Raw genomic sequence first — 14,327 nt, 5'->3', positions numbered from 1 at the left:
TGCGAGGGGTCTCTGGCCCAGACTGCAAGGTTCCGCTTTAAAAAAAATAAACAACCCATCTTCATTCGTTTCCTAACACTGTTAGAATAGCAAACGCTCACAGAACGTTCTCTGCTAAGGACGGTCACGGGCAGTCTCACCCGATCCTTGTCGAAAGGCACCGTGAGGTACCGTGATGTCCATACTGCAGATGGGGACCGCGAGACACAGAGAGGTGGTGTAACCTTCACAAGGCTGCACAGCTAGCACGTAACACAGCTGGCTTTGAAATCAGGACGCCGGCTCCCACATCCGAGCTCTTAACACCTGCAGGCTGCAGCCAGAGACCGCCCCGTCCCTTCCAAGAGCCAAGTGCCCGATCTGCTGTATAGACGGGGGGTTGCTTATTCAGCCAGGACCCAACGGATAGGTAGTTCTCCCATTTCCGCGTGTGGGTCAGAGGCAGAACTGGATTTTGCGGTGCCTGAAGCTTTTACAATTTGCGGGACCTGCTTCAGGAAAAGTAACGCAGACTGAAAAGCAGGTGCGGGGCCGTGGAAGGAACCAGCGCGAATAGTCCTGACGCTTGGGCTCCATTATCATCACCCTGACGTGTGTGTCCGGCCCCCCCAAATTATGCATTTCCGACCGTAAAGCGGAGAGTTTCCCGTGTACCCCACCACCTAGATCACGTGTCGCTGTACTTGTCTCAAGAGGCCTCCGGGCCCCTGTCCATTTCTCCTGCCCTATTGTTCCTCGCATTTCAAAGGAAGCTGCACACATCAGCATGGTGCTGGCAGATCCGCTTTTTCCCTTTGGGCGTAAAACTTGGATGTGAAATGTAATTTACGTGCAGAAAACCACCCACACGGGCCTGTGCCGCAGACCCGTGTTCTGCACACATGGGAACAGACGCATTTCCCTAGGGGACGGACCGGCGCAGGCTTCCGGAGGGCTCTAAGGTCCAGGCTGCACCGGGCGTCCTCGGGGAGCCGGCCAGCCCCACCCCCAGGTACCCATGTACTTGGCGGATGCGCTGATGGCCATCTCTGGGCATTAAGAGTTTCCTCCCCTCTTCCAGAAGGTTCCTTGACGCTTATTCCCCAGAAGGGACTTACTGGGTCAGAGGCTGCGGCTTAGGGCTCTTTTCAGAGTGGCTTCCAACCCGTCCCCCGGCTCCCCCTCACACATATGCACAAAGAGCCATTTTACTGTCTGTACAACGTCCCTTTTTACTTTTAAGATGGCAGAGGGGGCGGGGCAGGAGCAGATCCTTAAAGCTGTGATGTTTGACCGGATATGGGAGGGAGTGGGGAGGAGGACCCTGCCATTACTCTCTCCCTTCACCCATTTCTTTTATAAACTGCTTGCTCTATTTTTATAAACCTCTCATCCCAGAGAAACCTTTCCAAAAGCCACAAGAAAAGAGAGGGAAAGGCTAACAGAACACCACAAACACTGAATGCTTCTGACAAATGATACCTTACACGAAGCAAAAAGCCAAGAGCCTGGGAGAAATGTTTGCAACAGGTGTGACGGAGACTTCAGGATCCATAACAAGTAAAAAGCTACTGCAAGTAAACAAGAAAAATGACGAACAGTCTAAGAGGAAACTGGTCAAAAGCTCTGAACTAGCATTGAAGAAAGTGCCAATGATGGGAAGACACACACATATATATTCGACCTCTCTGGTAACCAGGTAGAATTTAATGAAAGACGTGAGATCAGACAGCAAGAAGGCTGCAAGCGAGCAAGTGGGCCCCTACGTTGCTGCAGGGTATAAATCAGCACACGCTACGTGGAGAACAATTTGGCCGAACCTATCAAATGACCTTTTGCACAGATTTTCCCTAGATTTTACCAGAACTAAGTATGGTATGATTGTATCCGTGACCCAGCAAAGCCAAAACAATTCTATTTTCAGGGGCTCCTGGGTGGTTTGGTTGGCTAAGTGTCTGACTTCGGCTCAGGTCGTGATCTCACAGTTCACGGGTTCAAGCCCCACGTTGGGCTCTGTGCTGACAGCTCGGAGCCTGGAGCCTGCTTCGGATTCTGTGTCCTGCTCTCTCTGCCCCTTCCCCACTCATGCTCTTTCTCTCAAAAATGAATAAATGTTAAAAATATTCTCTTTTTGTGCATACATGGATATAATTTTATAGAATCACACGTGGAACTTAATGGAATCATTCACACTGACCTGCAGTGACAGCTACTTGGCAGGGAAAGGCATGGGTCTGAATGGAGAGCAAAGGTCAAGGGCAATAGTCACGGTGTTCTGGTGTCCTTATGCACTGAATCTATGATTCACAGCAAGAAGATGGTCCTTTACTACTTGTACAAAAAATGGTTTAAAAAAATTCTTTATAGGGGCGCCGGAGTGGCTCAGTCGGTTAAGCATCCAACTCCTGATCTTGGCTCAGGTCATGATCTCACGGTTCGTGAGTTCGATCCCTGCATCGGGCTCTGTGCGCACAGCATGGAATCTGCTTGGGATTCTGTGTCTCCCGCTTTCTCTGCCCCTCCCGTGCTCACGTGTTCTCTCTCTCAAAATAAACACTTAAAAAAAAAATTCTTTCTGAAAGTTTGGGGAGAGGGAATTAGTCCTTCTCACGTGCTTGTTTCTGCCCCATTTTAACGGGGAGGACTGCGCCCCCCCCCCCCCCCAACTGGGTTGTCGTGAAGGTCGGTGAGTGATTCCATCTGCTTAAAAGCACAGTAGGTGCTCGGCAAACGTTACCAACGCGACAGGGCCATACGCAAGACCTGCCTCTCATCACAGGGACAGAAAGACGTGGGCTATTTCGCATCAGACACCCAGGTGTGATCCCTGCTGTGCACCAGCCCCCCCCGTCCCCCATACCCACCCAAGCAGCCTGCAAGCCCCATTTCCTCTGCCTCCTTTCCCTAAGATCTGGGTTCTCACCAGGCTTTAGGGAAGACGAATGTTCTGGTACCTGCATCCCTATGTGCTAGGGAGGGACACACAGAGGAAGAAGCCGCCTCCAGGAGGGAGTCAAGTCACACACAAGGCCCAGGGTGTTGGTCAGAGGTGTTTTATTGCAGGGAGGGGGCTCTGGCATCCCGCGGCGGCTATAACCTGGGGACAGAGGAAAACGGTCAGAAGGTTTGAATCAGCACAGGAGAAAGTGCCAGTGAGATGAAGACATACTCAACCTCTGGTAACTGGGGCCTGAGGGTGCACGAGGGGAGGGAAGGCCCCACGCCTCACCCGCTTGACACCCCCCGACTCTAGTTTGGGCCCTTCCATCTCCCTTTGGGGCCTCTCCCCGCCCCAGCTCTGGGTTCAAGTGCATCTGGTGGGCTGCCCTCCCTGGGTCTGGCCAAGGTCTCGTTCTTATTTAAGCAGGTTAGAAGTGTTTCTGTCACAGCCGAGGGACCAGTCTGCCTGGCAGGGGAAGGGGAGGGCCACTCACTGGATCTCGCGGAACGCCCGCCTCTCCACGAGCTTCACTTTGTACTTGCGCTTGAACCTGCACAAGGGAAGGGAGAGGTGAGTAACCGGCAAGCCCGCCAAGCGCAGGTAGTTTCCCGACACCCTTGCTCCCCTCGCCAGCCCCGAAGCCTCACTTGGCTCTCTCCCGAGGCTCGATCATGTTTCTCTTCTGGAAGCTCTTGAACCGGTCGCGGAGGATATTGCCTTCGGGCTGCGGGACACAGAGAGGGAAGCCTCAATGGGGGGCCCTCTGACCTCTCCAAGGGGCTCAGCCTGGCCCTGAGCTGGGGGGGTGGCGTGTACGGATGCACAGGCCCGGGCTGGGTGTGCAGGGATCAACGGGAGGGAAGGAGAGGGCACGCCAGGCAGGGGCAGAGGGCAGGGTGCACGGTTGGCACACTACTGAAGCAGAGCCGGTCGGAGCCCCGAGGCGGGCCAAACCGTGTGGCGCCCATGGCTGCGGTGAGAAGCCGAGGGCCGCTGGGAGCCACGGCAGGCTCTGAGCCAGGGAGGGAGAAGGCCTGTTCTGGGCTTTAGGGAGACCTCTCTGGCACTGAAGAGGGGGAAAGGGGGGGCCAGGAGACCAGGGGCTGGGAGGAAAGGCCTTCTGAGGGTCACAGGCTCAAACCCCCACACCAGCCGGCCCCTCACCCCCGAGGACCCCGTGCCCTCAGCCCCCAGGCATCAGCCCAACCGGCCCATCCCGGGGTCAGCCATGATGTCGCCCACAGCCCCTGGGGGCACGGGGAGCAAGGATGGGATCATCACCGGGCACGGGGGCCCCCCTACAGCACGTCACCCCACGTGGGCAAGTACCTTTAGGGTCCTAAGCGAGTCAGCGAGCTCCGAGCTGAGCTGCACGTCGATGTCGGGGTCCTGATACCTGGAGAACACGGGCGGGGGGCGTTCAGAGGATCCACCTTGCCCAGGGCAGAGCCCAAGGGCCCCATTCAGGCAGTGGGCCTCGGAGAACGTGGGGCTTTGTGGGGGAAGAAGATGATCTCCCAGGAGGCCCCCCGCCCTCGCCCCCAGCCCGGCGGGCCTCACTTGAGCCGCCCCAGCCTGTGGGGCCTGTCCGCCTCGGCCAGTCTCCGCGCCCGCCGCTGCTCCCGCCGTCGTGCCAGCTCCGCCAGTCGCCTCGCCACCTGGGCCTTGATGCCACGCAGCCTGAAGAGCTCCTGGTGCCGGAGCCGGGCGGCCCGCACGGCGGCCTGCTGCACTCGCTGCGGGAGGGCCGGGCGGGTCAGTCAGGGGCGGGCACGGTGCCGTGCCCGGGGGACCTTCCGTCCACCGGGCGGCCCCCTTCACAGCAGCTGTCTTCGAGGCCCCCTTCCTTACCCACGGGTGGCCCACAAATCCCGCCCCCCAAGTATCAGCACCAGGGCAGCACAGACTTGATCCCCACTGCATCCTGAGCCCAAGTGGTGCCCGGAGGGAACCAGGAAACGGGTCTCGACTGACCAGAGCTGTGAGGGCCGCAGACAGCACAAAAAAGCAGGCCGGGGGGTCAGAGAAGGCAGGCCATGAGCACGGGAACAAGCAGGCCGCGGGTGGGAGCCACCAGGAGAGGCCGGGGCCGCGGTGCTCACCATCTTCCGGGCGGCCTTCTCCCGCCGCCGCCGCTGCTCCGTCTTCTTCTCCACGGTGGCCGGGCGCGCGGTCACGACCGAGGCCTCAGCTCCCTCGGCCTGCTCCCCTCCAGCCTCGGGCCCCTCGTCCTGGCCCTCGCCCGACTCCCCCTCCCCGTCGGACTCCTCCAGCAGCCCCTGGCACATCTCCTGGAATGTAGACTCCTGGGGGAGGCGGGGGGGGGAAGGGACAGGAAGTGGGGTGTCAGGGGCCGGGCACCCCGAGGGCCAGGGGGGCGGGGCCAGGCAGGTGGGCGGGGCTGGGGAGAGGAGCAGGCGGGGCGTGGGCTCACCTGGGTGGCAGCCTGCTCCGGGCTGGGCAGAGCCAGCTGCCGCTCCAGCCTCTCTGCCTGCTTCTGCCGCTGCAGCTCGACCTCGTGGGCCGCCAGGAGCAGGGTCTGGAGAGGAAGGGGTGGAGGTGAGGACCCGGGCCACCCCCGGGCCACTCCTGGGAGTCACAGACAGACCAGGCCCTCTCACCTCCCATCGGCGCCCCCAGCGCCCAGCCCCTCTTCCCCTCCAGGGTCTCCCCAAGCAGCCAGGAGGGACTCTGCTCCCAAACCACCCTCCGCTCTTTGAAGGCCGGCCGGGTCCCTGCCCACAGTAAGGTTTCGTTTACGTGACACACAGAACAGGCGATCCTGTAAAGAGACCTGCGGGAAGGACAGCGGTGGCCGCCTAGGGAAGACGGGGCAGGGGCGGGAGGTGATGGCTGACGGGCGCCCTACTCTGTCAACGTTCTAAAAACCCTGAGACCGTGCCAGAAGCGGGTGAGTCCTGAGGCTGAAGGCTGTCTCTGCAACACCGTTGGGCAAAGAGCCAAGACAGACTGCTCTTCCCAGGCCCCCCCAGCGGCCACGTCAGGCCGGACTCAACGACCGCGGCCACAGGCCCCTCTGCTCGCGAGCAGCCTCGCCCCACTAACGCTCGCTGTGACGGGGCCTCTGCACCTACAGGTGAGGACCCGGCTCTCTCCATTCCCAGGGGGCCACGAGACACCCTCTCTTCGTGAACGAGGCTGAACCGCACCCGCCCGCGTGTCCCGCATCTACCGGACCTGCATTTCTCTCCGGGAACCTGTGCTCTCCCGGGGGACAAAGAGCTCGTCCCCCGTCCACGACCCCCGCGGTTAACAGACATCTGTGTGACAAACGGGGACTCTCACAGCCAGGTTCTCCCACTGCTAAACTATCCTAGGCCTTAGAGAAATCTCGCTGGTCAGACTGCTCACCGTTCACTGAGACCTTTTGCGCCCCTGTCCTGTGGACCGCCCCCCAAAGGTGGCCTGGTCTCGTGTACCTCTGGGTCTTTGTACATGCTGTTCCTGAAACACCCATTCCCCTCTTCCCGTGGCAAACTCCTCCTCAGACATTTGGTCGAAGCTCTGATGTCCCCCTCCTCCAGGAAGCCCTCCCTGACCCCCAAGTCTGGATTTGGCAACCCCTCTGAGTCATCACTGTCTGGGAATGGGTCCGTCCCCCGACCCCCACCGGACCACGAGCCCCAGGGGGGCAGGCCGGGGGCTGCCTCAGTCCCTGCTGACTCCCCAGCAGCGGTGGGCGCAGAGGAAGTGCCTGGTGAGGGCACCAACCAAGCGGCCAGGCGACGACGGAGGAGGGACCCGCTCAGGGCCGTGTACCTGGTGGTCCTCAAAGGACGGGTTGTAGGAGGCCCCGGCTGGTGTCACCTCCACGGCAGGGACCTGGGAGGGCTTGGCGTGCAGATGTGGCGGCCGCTGGAGGAGGACAAGGCAGGATGAAGCCTGGGAGCCAGGACCCGAGAGCTGACAAGCTGGTGCGGGACTCCAGGCTCGGAAGATGGCAGGGGCCTCAGCAGCGCCCACAGCCTTCACACCGGGAGGGGCCTGTGCGTCCGGCATCCAGAGCAACGGACACTGGCTACCCACCCGCTAGGCTACCCTCGGGAGCCACATCCCCAGGACGACCGAGCGCCCTGCAGGCAGGGGCTCTGCCTGCCTTCCCTGAGAAAAGCCCGTGACCCCCGAGGAGGGCAGCAGTTGCAGAAACACAGGGTACATGGCACCTGTCGCTGACGCCTGCGGCAATGTTGGCAGAGGGCCAACAGAGGCTGTCTGACCTGCCTCCGACCTGCGTCGCTCAGAGCAGGGCACGGGTGACACGGGGCTGACGGAGACCCCTAGTGTGGCCCTGGGCCCTGCGGGAGCTCGTGACAAAGGCGGGAGGTGGTTGCCTGGGTGGCGCGGTCCGTTAGGAACCTGACTCCTGGTTTCAGCTCAGGTCGTGATCTCCCGGTGCGTGGGTTCAAGCCCCGCATCAGGCTCTGGTCTGACAGCTTAGAGCCTGCTTGGGATTCTGTCTCCCTCTCTTTCTCTGCCCTCCCCCGCTCGCACTCTATCTATCAAAAATAAGGAAACATTTAAAAAAAGAAAGAAAGGTCCACCCAGACGGAATCTGAAGGCAGAGGCCGTCCGTCTCCAGCAGAAGCCCGGGGGGGGGGGAGCCCTGGAAGAAGCCCTCTGGCTCCCGCCCTCTCCCCACACCCACCGCCCGCGGGTCCCAGGGCTTCCGCCCAGGGGTGTCTCGCCTCCATCCCTGTACCTCCCACCCCCACACGCCACAATCCCACCTCCAGACCTGAACGTGGCCCCCACCTCTCCTGCACGAAACCACTCAAAATAAAGCTCTGAAACCTGAGTGGTGCTCCCTCCCACCAGGCCGGCCTCCTCCCCAGCCTGCTGCACGAACCCACCCTGGTGTCCCCCAGTTCCCTGTCCCCCATCTAGGTACAGCTGCCACCCCCAGTTAACTGGCCAACACGGGCTTCTTTTCAGTGACCTTTGCTCGTCTCCCCGGGGCACCTCCTGCTGACCGCCAGCCTGCTCTCTCCTCCGGTTCGGAGGCACCAGGGGTGCCCGCACGCGGGGTCTTGGCCACAGGCGGAGACTGAGGCGCCAGGGCCCCTGTGCAGAGCAGCTCCTAGCACCCCAGCCCTCTCCCGAGCAGTCGCCCAGGACGCCCTGCTGCCGCGGCCTTACCTTCACTCCTTTCTTCTTGGTCTGCTCCAGGAAAAAGGCGTCCTGGCCAGCCAAGGGTCGGTCCAGGAGGTCTGTGGAGGCAGTGAGGGGTGGCTGCTGGGGGCTTTCCAGTGTGGCCCAAAGGGCTCCCTCTGAGCCCTCCCCCTTCACAAAGAGAGCACTGAAGCACACACGAGAAAAGGACTGACTCGGGCTCCAAGGGATTTTGAGTGCCAGGCAAAAGAGCATATGGAGGGATCCAGAAAGCAGAAGGGAGCCAAGGCTGAGGGGCACAGGGTGCCCTCAGGAAAGGAAAGCCACTTCCAGATGCTGAACTCTGCTGAGGATCACCAAACACACACTTGCAGAGCACTTGTCTTAAACACTGTGCTCTTGTGCGGTGCACAAGCTGCACGAATGGGCATGGCGGCCCAGTCCCCACCCACAAGTGACAGCAACGGTACTACTCACTGTCTTTGGCCCAGAGGTCATAGAAAGGCCGCTCAACGGTGTCTTGGGGCCCGGGCTTGGCTTTGACCGCAGGAGGGTTCCGAGGCCGGGCCTGTGCCTTGCGCACCTCCCGGGGCAGCTCGCCCTGCTTGGCCAGTTTCTCCCGTAGCTGCTGCTTCCGTTTGAGCTTTCTGGCATTGGGGACCTGGTGAGCAAGGACACTGGGGCGAGGAGAAGCAGCAAGTTGGAGTGGGTGAAGCAGAGGCCTGGCTCCCCCACAACGCCTGCTCAGCAGCCCTCGTCCCAAGCACCCTGTCCGAGGCGAACGTCCTCGTGGATCCTCCTACCAGACGGCCCAGGCGTCTGCCCTGACCACGGCCAACGGCACAGCGGCCTCTGCGGCCCTCGCCCTGCGGGCCTCCCGGGCAGCTCGGCCGTCACCTCGAAACAGACCCCAGGTCTGCTCCCACAGCCACTCCTCCCATATCCCCACCTCAGGAGCCGCCCGCTGTCCACTCCATCACCGGTCCAACCTCCCCTCACTCAGACCTGTCACCAAGCAGCCCGATGGGCCTCCGGATGGCCCCCCTCCACCCCGAGCTCCTGGCCGGGCCTGGGCCCTGCACTTGCCTGCCTCGGCCACCACACCCCAGCCTGCACCCCGCGTCCCCCAATCTGCCCCCCCAAAGCCACAGGCCGCGCCCCGTACCTCTCCTCTGAGTGACCCTCACCTGCCCCACCCCCCGGAACTCCGCAGGGCCAGAAAGCGAGTGGCAGCTGCGGTGAAGACGGAAAGACGGCTCCGGGGGTGGCGGGACACTCACTCTTTGGGGACAGGGACCTTGGACGTGTTCTCTAGGACGAGGTCAACGCGAAGGGGTTTCTTGAGTAGAAGTGCCCTTTTCTGGCTTTTGGTTCTCTTCTTGTTCAGCTCTGGGAGCGGAAAGGAGAGGAACCCAAGGCTCAGGCCTCCTTACTTCCCGACCCCCTCACCCCAGCACACACGTGGTGGGGGGAGGGGGGCGACCCCAGGCTTCTACCTGAGGACAGACGTGCCCAAGGTGTCCAGGCTCCGACCACCCCCACCCCCATTTCCCGGGCAGCCCTGGCTGGGAGCAAAGAGTCAGACCCACAGCCCTGCCCACTAGAGGCTTCCGGACAAGGCACAAAAAACGGCCACAAAAACAGAAACGCTAAGGAGAAACAAGGCGACCAAGTGACAAGGAGACTCAGGACCCAAAAGAGCTGATCCTCAGCACGACAGTTTTCTGCCTTTTTCGACTGAGCGTGAAAGGCAAGAACCCCAGGACAAAAGATACTAGGGCAGAACCCACACCCTTCCGTTTTCTACGCTCCTTCACAACACAGACTTCGCTCATCTCTGCTCCCACAATGAGAACGCTGACGCCTACCTCCACGATCGTCTGGAAAAGTAATCGCTATTTTTTACAATTATTTACTGACAGTGTGCATGAGTGGGGGGGCGGGGGGGAGGACAGTGGAGACAGAGAGACAGAGAGAACATCCCAAGCAGGCTCTGCGCTGTCAGCGCAGAGCCCGATGAGGGGCTCGATCCCACGACCCGTGAGATCCTGATCTGAGCCAAACTCAGAAGTTGGACGCTTAACCGCCGGAGTCACCCAGGCACCCTGAAAAAGGAATTATTGCAACACAGACACGGTGATCACCTGGGAAAGCCCATGATCGCTATTATCGTCACCCACCCAGCCTTTTTTTTCTCTCCCTTGTGTCCCCAGGACCTGAAACTGAGAGCCACGAGTCAGTCAGTCATGTGCCGTTGGAATTGCTGTCGCACTGGAATGGAGCCCGTAAGCCACAGCCAGACTGACAGGCCACGAACAGTGCCTATACGTTTCCTTTTTGGTTTCTGTACATAACATTTTTTTAACATTTATTTTTGAGAGACAGAGAGAGAGAGAAAGTGCACGCCAGCACGCAAACAGGGGAGGGGCAGAGGAGAGGGAGACAGAGAATCAAAGCAGGCTCCGGGCTCACAGCAGAGAGCCTGATGGGGGGGGCTCAAACTCGCTCACTGTGAGATCCTGACCTGAGCTGAAGTTGGACGCTTAACCAACGAAGCCACCCAGGCGCACCTAGCTTTCTTTTTCAAACCGAAAGCAGGGGCACCTAGGTGGCTCAGTCCGTTGGGTGTCTGACTCGGGCTCAGGTCATGATCTCGGTTTGTGGGTCTGAGTCTCGTGTCCGGCTTTGCGCTGACAGCGTGGAGCCTGCTTCGGATACTCTGTCTCCCTCTCTCTCTGCACCCCACCCCATGCACGTTAAAAAAATTTTTTTTTTTTTTGTAAATCTAAAGCAGAACCTATAAACTGCTCCTCCTCTGTTCCCAGAGGGACGTCATACTGGCCACAGTAGGCCTTTGCGACCACCCTAGGGCAGGTCCTGACTTCCCCTCACTGTTCACACACCAGGTCAGCTCACTTCTGTGAACATCGATCGCTTCGACATCATCATCTCTCGCTTGCTCAAAGGTTCCTGCACCTCAAAGCAGTGACCTACCTCTTTTTCTTTCGCCGAGACAGCTCCTCTCATATTCCCCAGAACAGAGCCAGGGACTGGACTCCTACGTGCTCCCCGAAGGTATCCTGTTGTGCTCATAAAAGCAGACCCCTTCGCTTGTTTTCTAGCCCTTCCTTAAAGCAGACGTCTACTCCTGGTCTGCTTTTCTCCTTACTGACGGGAAGCCTGCTGCGCACTCCAGGAACCCCTAACTCACCTCTCCAGCCCTTTCCGCGCCACCCTGCCTTTTGGCAGATAAAGGCGCGCAGATTAGCACGAGCTTCTTACCTACTCATCAGAGCAGATCTGCTTATTCTTATTAAACCGCATCTTACAAAAAACAGTCTCCTCCCTTACAGCAAGGCTTTGACTTTGCCTTTCCGCAAGTTAACGAGAGCCCTGCTACTTTCCGTCTCCTCTACTCAGGGGCAGACCCCTACCGGTCTCTCCGTGGATGGAGAGCTGGGATGCCTCAGTATCTTTAGCTTCCTTTCTGTACCGTCCAGGTCCTCTTGTTTACGGCAAAGCCTCTTTCTAGCAGATGTCTGCCATCCGAGCCATGATATTAACAGAGACTCTCGAAAAGGCTGAGATGGGGGAGACAAGGACCCAGCAGGCGCCGCTGAAAGCTCCTTACCTTTTTGCTTGGCGCCGGTGTCCACGAAGAAGAGTTTCTCATCGGGGGCCTCGGATACCAAGCCACTGGGAGACGGGAATGCAGAAGGTCAAAGATGTTGGGAAGGATGCAAGCTGCCGGGGGGGGGGGGGGGGGGGGGGGTTAACCTCTCTGGGACCCAGCTTTCCCCCGCGGTTTGGCTCATTCAAGCACCTTCTTCCCGCCCTGCGTTCCCTCCAGGCTAAAGCCTTTCCCTTCGCTTTACATAACTTGCTACTGAACAGACCGTAAAACTTAAAATATTAACCTAAGGTAGGTGCATGGATCGTATTTACACTACAGTTATTAGTAATTTACCTGAATCCTAACTTCACACTGGTGGTCCTACACCCAGTAATCTTATCAGTCCCCCAACCTCCCGCCCAGAGTCCCCAACTTCCCCAGAGGTGCCCGAAAAGGACGCTCCCAGGCCCCCAGGAGTCTCCCCCCCACCCCCCCGCCCCAAGCACGCTGGGCCTCGCACCCCGCCACGCGGAACAGCGCCCGGCTCCCGGAAGTCCCGCCCCACGCACCCGCTCGTGCGCTCCTGCAGCCGCACGTCTTCCAGGAACTGGTCGACCTCCAGCCCCAGCGGCTCCTGAGCGAGCCGCCGCCAGCCTCGCTTTTTATTTCTTGGGCCTCGCCGCCGCCGCCTCAGTGCCGGGTCCACCGACGTGGGCCGCAGCCCCAGAAAGCCGGAATCGGCCTCATTTTTCGAGCACCGTCCGCCGCCGCCGCCACTGCCTCCCGGCGCCATCTTGGCAAAGGAAGTATTCGGCCGCGAGCGCCCCTCAAAGCGGATTTGTGGCATGCGCGCGCAGATCTCCCGCCCCCTCCCATGACCTACTTCCTGTTGCCTCCATCTTGGTAAAGTGGCTGGAGCGGCAAAGGGGCGGAGATAAGGGGTAAATGTCTCCTCCCTCCTATGCAAATTCCTTTCGTCTGTGGGTCGTAGGTTCGCGGCTCTAACCCTAGGCAAACGCTTTTCCGGCTGCCCAGGAATTTTTTTTTTTTAAGTCTGCGTGTATTTTTAATTTTTCTTATTTAAAAATTGTAAAGCTTATTTATTTTGAGAGAGAAAGGCAGGGAGGAGCAGAGAAAGAGAGAGAGAGAGAGGAAGAGAGAGAATCCAAGCAGGCTCCACAGTCAGCACAGATCTGGCCCGATGTAGGGCTCAAACTCAAGACCTCTGAGACCATGACCTGAGCTGAAATCAAGAGTGGGCCTCTTAACGGACTGAGCCACCCAGGCGCCCCTGTATTTTATTTTGTTGATTATCTTTAATACAGTTTTCTTTAAAAAGAAAGAACTGTGGATGGCAGATTGGGCAGAAGGCACACCCTGGTCTCAGAATGTCTGGCCTCTCAGTGTTCTAATTCCCAAATCTTGGAAATCCAACAGCTTTCGGAATGTCGAGGGTGGGAGCCCAGAACCTTGTTTGCGAGGAGTGTTCGAAACATACTGTTAGAAGTGCAAGGCTCTGAGGGATGCCTGGGTGGCTCGAGTTAAGCACTGGACTCCGGTCATGATCTCCAGGTTGGTGAGTTCAAGACCCGCACGGGGCTCTGTGCGGACAGCTCAGAGCCTGGAGCCTGCTTTGGCTTCTGTGCCTCCCTCTCTCTGTGCCCCTCCCGTGCTCACGCTCTGTCTCTGTCTCTCAAAAATGAATAAACGTTTAAAAATATATATAAAAAGAGGAGCAGGCTCAGAATCCTTAATCTTGGACAAGCTGCTTAGCTGTGCCTCACTTTCCTCATCTGTGAAATAGGGATAACGGTACATCTGCCTTATAAATTGTTCAGGAGGCGAAAGGAGATCATTAAACGCACGTCTGGCGTCTAAACATTAGCTACGGTTACTGCCTCGCCCCCTGGGACCTCGTCTTAGCATCAACTGATCTTTGCTGTTTACAAATAAGGAAGGAAGCTCGGAGGCCCTTGCGCGCTGGCAACCGTTCCTCGGATTCGGAGCCTCACACGGGCCGTTCGGGAATGGAAAAGGAAGAAGGGACAGAGAGGGAGGGCGCCCCGCCGGGAGCGCACGGCGGGGATCCTTGCGCTGGGCGTGGGCAGGGTGACCTGCCCTGGGGCCCTGAGCCTCTGCGCCCGGGGCCGCCCGCGGGCCTCGCACAGGGGTCTCCGCGCGCAGCCCGCGCAGCTCCCGTGTGGCCGCCAGGGGGCGCTGGGGGGCCGCGAAAGCGGGGCGAGCGCGCGTGGGCGGGAGGAGCGCGCGGCCAGCGTGTCCCGGGCGCCGTGGGTGTGGTCTGGGCGTGTCTCGGGGGTTCAGCCCGCGGGGTCTGCGGCGGAGCCAAGGCCAAGTCCCCCGGGCCTGAGCGCGCGGGCGCTCAGGCTGGTCTTTGGGGGCAGCGTCCCCGCCTTCCTCCGGGACCCCCTGTGTCCCTGGCGTTACGTGACGCGAGGGGCGTACCAGGCTCTGCACGCCGGCGCTCGGGGCTGAGGCCCCGAGGTGCCCAAGCCCGCGCGCGCACAGCCCCACGCCCCGGGGCTTGGTTCCCAGGCCCCCGCGGCGGGAGGTGGGAGGGAGGGATGTCCCGGAGGGAGGGCCCCACAGTCACTTTTCTTCGGAAAATATGTTGGTCTGGCCCCCAGCCCGGGGCCTGAGTCATCA

At 59.7% G+C, this 14,327-nt stretch overlaps 1 protein-coding gene and 2 non-coding genes across 4 annotated transcripts; all 3 read right to left on the bottom strand.

Moving 5' to 3' along the window:
- Positions 1-3,016: 3,016 nt before the first annotated feature.
- On the bottom strand, positions 3,017-12,483 carry NOP53 (NOP53 ribosome biogenesis factor). Of its 2 annotated transcripts, XM_027037936.2 has the most exons (13): positions 12,233-12,483; positions 11,682-11,746; positions 9,331-9,439; positions 8,528-8,727; positions 8,078-8,148; positions 6,701-6,796; positions 5,355-5,459; positions 5,023-5,226; positions 4,481-4,656; positions 4,250-4,316; positions 3,568-3,644; positions 3,414-3,470; positions 3,017-3,076 (listed from the first exon to the last, which is right to left on the bottom strand). In XM_027037936.2, the coding sequence occupies exons 1-13, from the start codon at positions 12,454-12,456 to the stop codon at positions 3,070-3,072; spliced, it is 1,458 nt and encodes a 485-aa protein (XP_026893737.2). In that variant the 5' UTR covers positions 12,457-12,483; the 3' UTR covers positions 3,017-3,069. The 2 variants fall into 2 exon arrangements, with proteins under 2 accessions (XP_026893737.2, XP_026893738.2); XM_027037937.2 differs by lacking the exon at positions 3,017-3,076 and having other exon boundaries at positions 3,410-3,470.
- LOC113593485 (small nucleolar RNA SNORD23) lies at positions 4,099-4,207 on the bottom strand. Its single transcript, XR_003413661.1, has one exon. It is a non-coding gene; the product is annotated as a small nucleolar RNA SNORD23 (small nucleolar RNA).
- Positions 10,252-10,374, bottom strand: LOC113593484 (small nucleolar RNA SNORA54). Its single transcript, XR_003413660.1, has one exon. It is a non-coding gene; the product is annotated as a small nucleolar RNA SNORA54 (small nucleolar RNA).
- Positions 12,484-14,327: the final 1,844 nt, after the last annotated feature.

Source organism: Acinonyx jubatus, chromosome E2 (assembly GCF_027475565.1).
Source record: "Acinonyx jubatus isolate Ajub_Pintada_27869175 chromosome E2, VMU_Ajub_asm_v1.0, whole genome shotgun sequence".
NCBI lineage: Eukaryota > Metazoa > Chordata > Mammalia > Carnivora > Felidae > Acinonyx > Acinonyx jubatus.
Note: the sequence above shows the minus strand (reverse complement) of the source record. Positions and strands in the feature narration are given on the sequence as shown.